The sequence below is a fragment of the Setaria viridis genome, chromosome 6 (assembly GCF_005286985.2).
Source record: "Setaria viridis chromosome 6, Setaria_viridis_v4.0, whole genome shotgun sequence".
Lineage (NCBI taxonomy): Eukaryota > Viridiplantae > Streptophyta > Magnoliopsida > Poales > Poaceae > Setaria > Setaria viridis.
Genome location: NC_048268.2, coordinates 9,958,634 through 9,960,554, shown reverse-complemented (window position 1 = coordinate 9,960,554; position 1,921 = coordinate 9,958,634). Strand labels below are relative to the sequence as shown.

Sequence of the window (1,921 nt, the reverse complement as noted above, 5' to 3'; positions counted from 1 at the left end):
AGAGATAGCATCTCCCGTGGTTCCAAAATAAAATTTGTGGGGAAGAGCTTCATTAGATTCCGCAGTTCCCAAGAACTGTGGAGGCAAACCAGTGTTATCCCCATATCTTCGGGAGAATAATTGGAGAGAATACTTCCACCATTATTTTTTTTCAAATAAGGTTACCCACATGATCACACCACGATGGAAAATATCGTGTATACAAAATTATGGCAAGAAGACTTCTAAGCTATGGAAGATGACCCTATGTGTAGTAGCAGTTTAGTCTATATATACAATATGTATGCATGAATTAATTAGTACTAGGATATTTTAATTAGTGCTAGTATATTTGAATATATCAATAAGCATTTTTTTTGTATTTCTTGTTGTTCAAAAAACAATAAGTGGGGAAGTTTTGACCCTTTCACACCATCTCTCACATATTTTCAGGGTGGTCTTACACTAAAGGAGAGCCCCTATTGATCTACGAGTACATGCCAAATGGTAGTTTGGATCAACATCTCTTCTGCAGAAGTGGTGCTCTACAGCAGCATCCAACTCATATTCACAGGTGGGACACTCGTTACAACATTGTCAAGGATATTGCTACAAGATTACACTATGTCCATCATGAGTATGAGCCTATTGTGCTCCACCGTGACATCAAGGCAAGCAACGTAATGGTCGATTCCACCTTCCAAGCACGGCTTGGGGATTTTGGACTAGCCTGTGTTGTTGCCGAGGGAAAGAACTCCTACACTGATATAGGTGCCCCAGGAACCCCTTGGGTTCAGGGCACCTGAGTATATTCATAGTGGAAAGGCTACAACAAAGTCGGACGTCTTTGCATTTTGGGTCTTTATCCTTGAGATTGTAACAGGAAAGACGGCAGTTAATATGCAATTTAGCCATGTTACAGACTGGGTCTGGCAACTTCACCAGGAAGCAGATACACTACTTGATGCTGTTGACCCCATATTGACAACCAACGGGTTTGAGGCCCACGATGCCAAGCGCCTACTACTTTTGGGTTTGGCATGCAGCAGTCCCAACCCATCGGACCGGCCAACCATGATGGAGGCATTGCATATAATAACCAAATCGGCACCACCACCAGAGGTGCCTCTTGAGAAACCAAGGTTTGTATGGCCACCAGAAGAAGGGCATTCGCTAAGCTCTGGTTACAACACAGAGCTGAGTATTGTGGAGAGCAGTCTGATTACCGAGGTAGAGATGGCTGCAGGAGGACACGCCTCTGCTTGTGGACTTGTGGTAACAACGGAGGCAACAGTTTCCAGCAGCGTCCGAGAGGACGGCTTTTGCGGGATCCTTCCTCCACTTATCACACTGACTGATATATATCACTACGGGAAACTTCAAAGTCGCCGAGTGTAATTTCTTCGTCGAGTGTATTATTGCGGGCACTCGACGAAGGACCCATTTGTCGAGTGTATTCCTAGTAACACCCGGCAAAAATAATACACTCGGCGAAAACACGATTTGCCGAGTGCCACAAAAAAAACACTCGACAAACTCCCACGGGGCACTCAGCAAACAAAATCCACTCGGCAAATACTTGAGCACGTGACTTCCACGTGCCGTGCTGGGCGAAGTCCGTGACGGACGTTATGATTTGCCGAGTGTCGATGGGGGGCACTCGGCAAACTCCATGTTTGCCGAGTGTCTCTATGGGGCACTCGGCAAACCTGAGAGTTTGCCGAGTGTCTCAGTGGGGCACTCGGCAAACCTGAGGGTTTGCCGAGTGTTTTCTGGCACACTCGGCAAAACAAAAAAAACATTTCTTCCTCCCCCCTCCAAACTTTTTATACTCCACATGTATGACATTTGGCACTGCATGGTACAAGGTGGACTATTTATTGACCTGTTTGCTATATTTAATCAATTAATTTCATTTAGAGTAATTTGTTGATTTAAGTCA

The 1,921-nt window shown here is 45.0% G+C and overlaps 1 protein-coding gene across 1 annotated transcript; it reads left to right on the top strand.

Annotated features, from left to right (window-relative positions):
- Nucleotides 1-407: 407 nt before the first annotated feature.
- On the top strand, nucleotides 408-1,377 carry LOC117861738 (probable L-type lectin-domain containing receptor kinase S.5; the record flags this gene model as incomplete). The annotated part of the gene is made up of 2 exons (XM_072294723.1): nucleotides 408-750; nucleotides 902-1,377. Coding segments are annotated over 2 exons (819 nt in total), but the record flags the coding sequence as incomplete, so codon positions are not given.
- Between the last annotated feature and the right edge of the window lie 544 nt (nucleotides 1,378-1,921).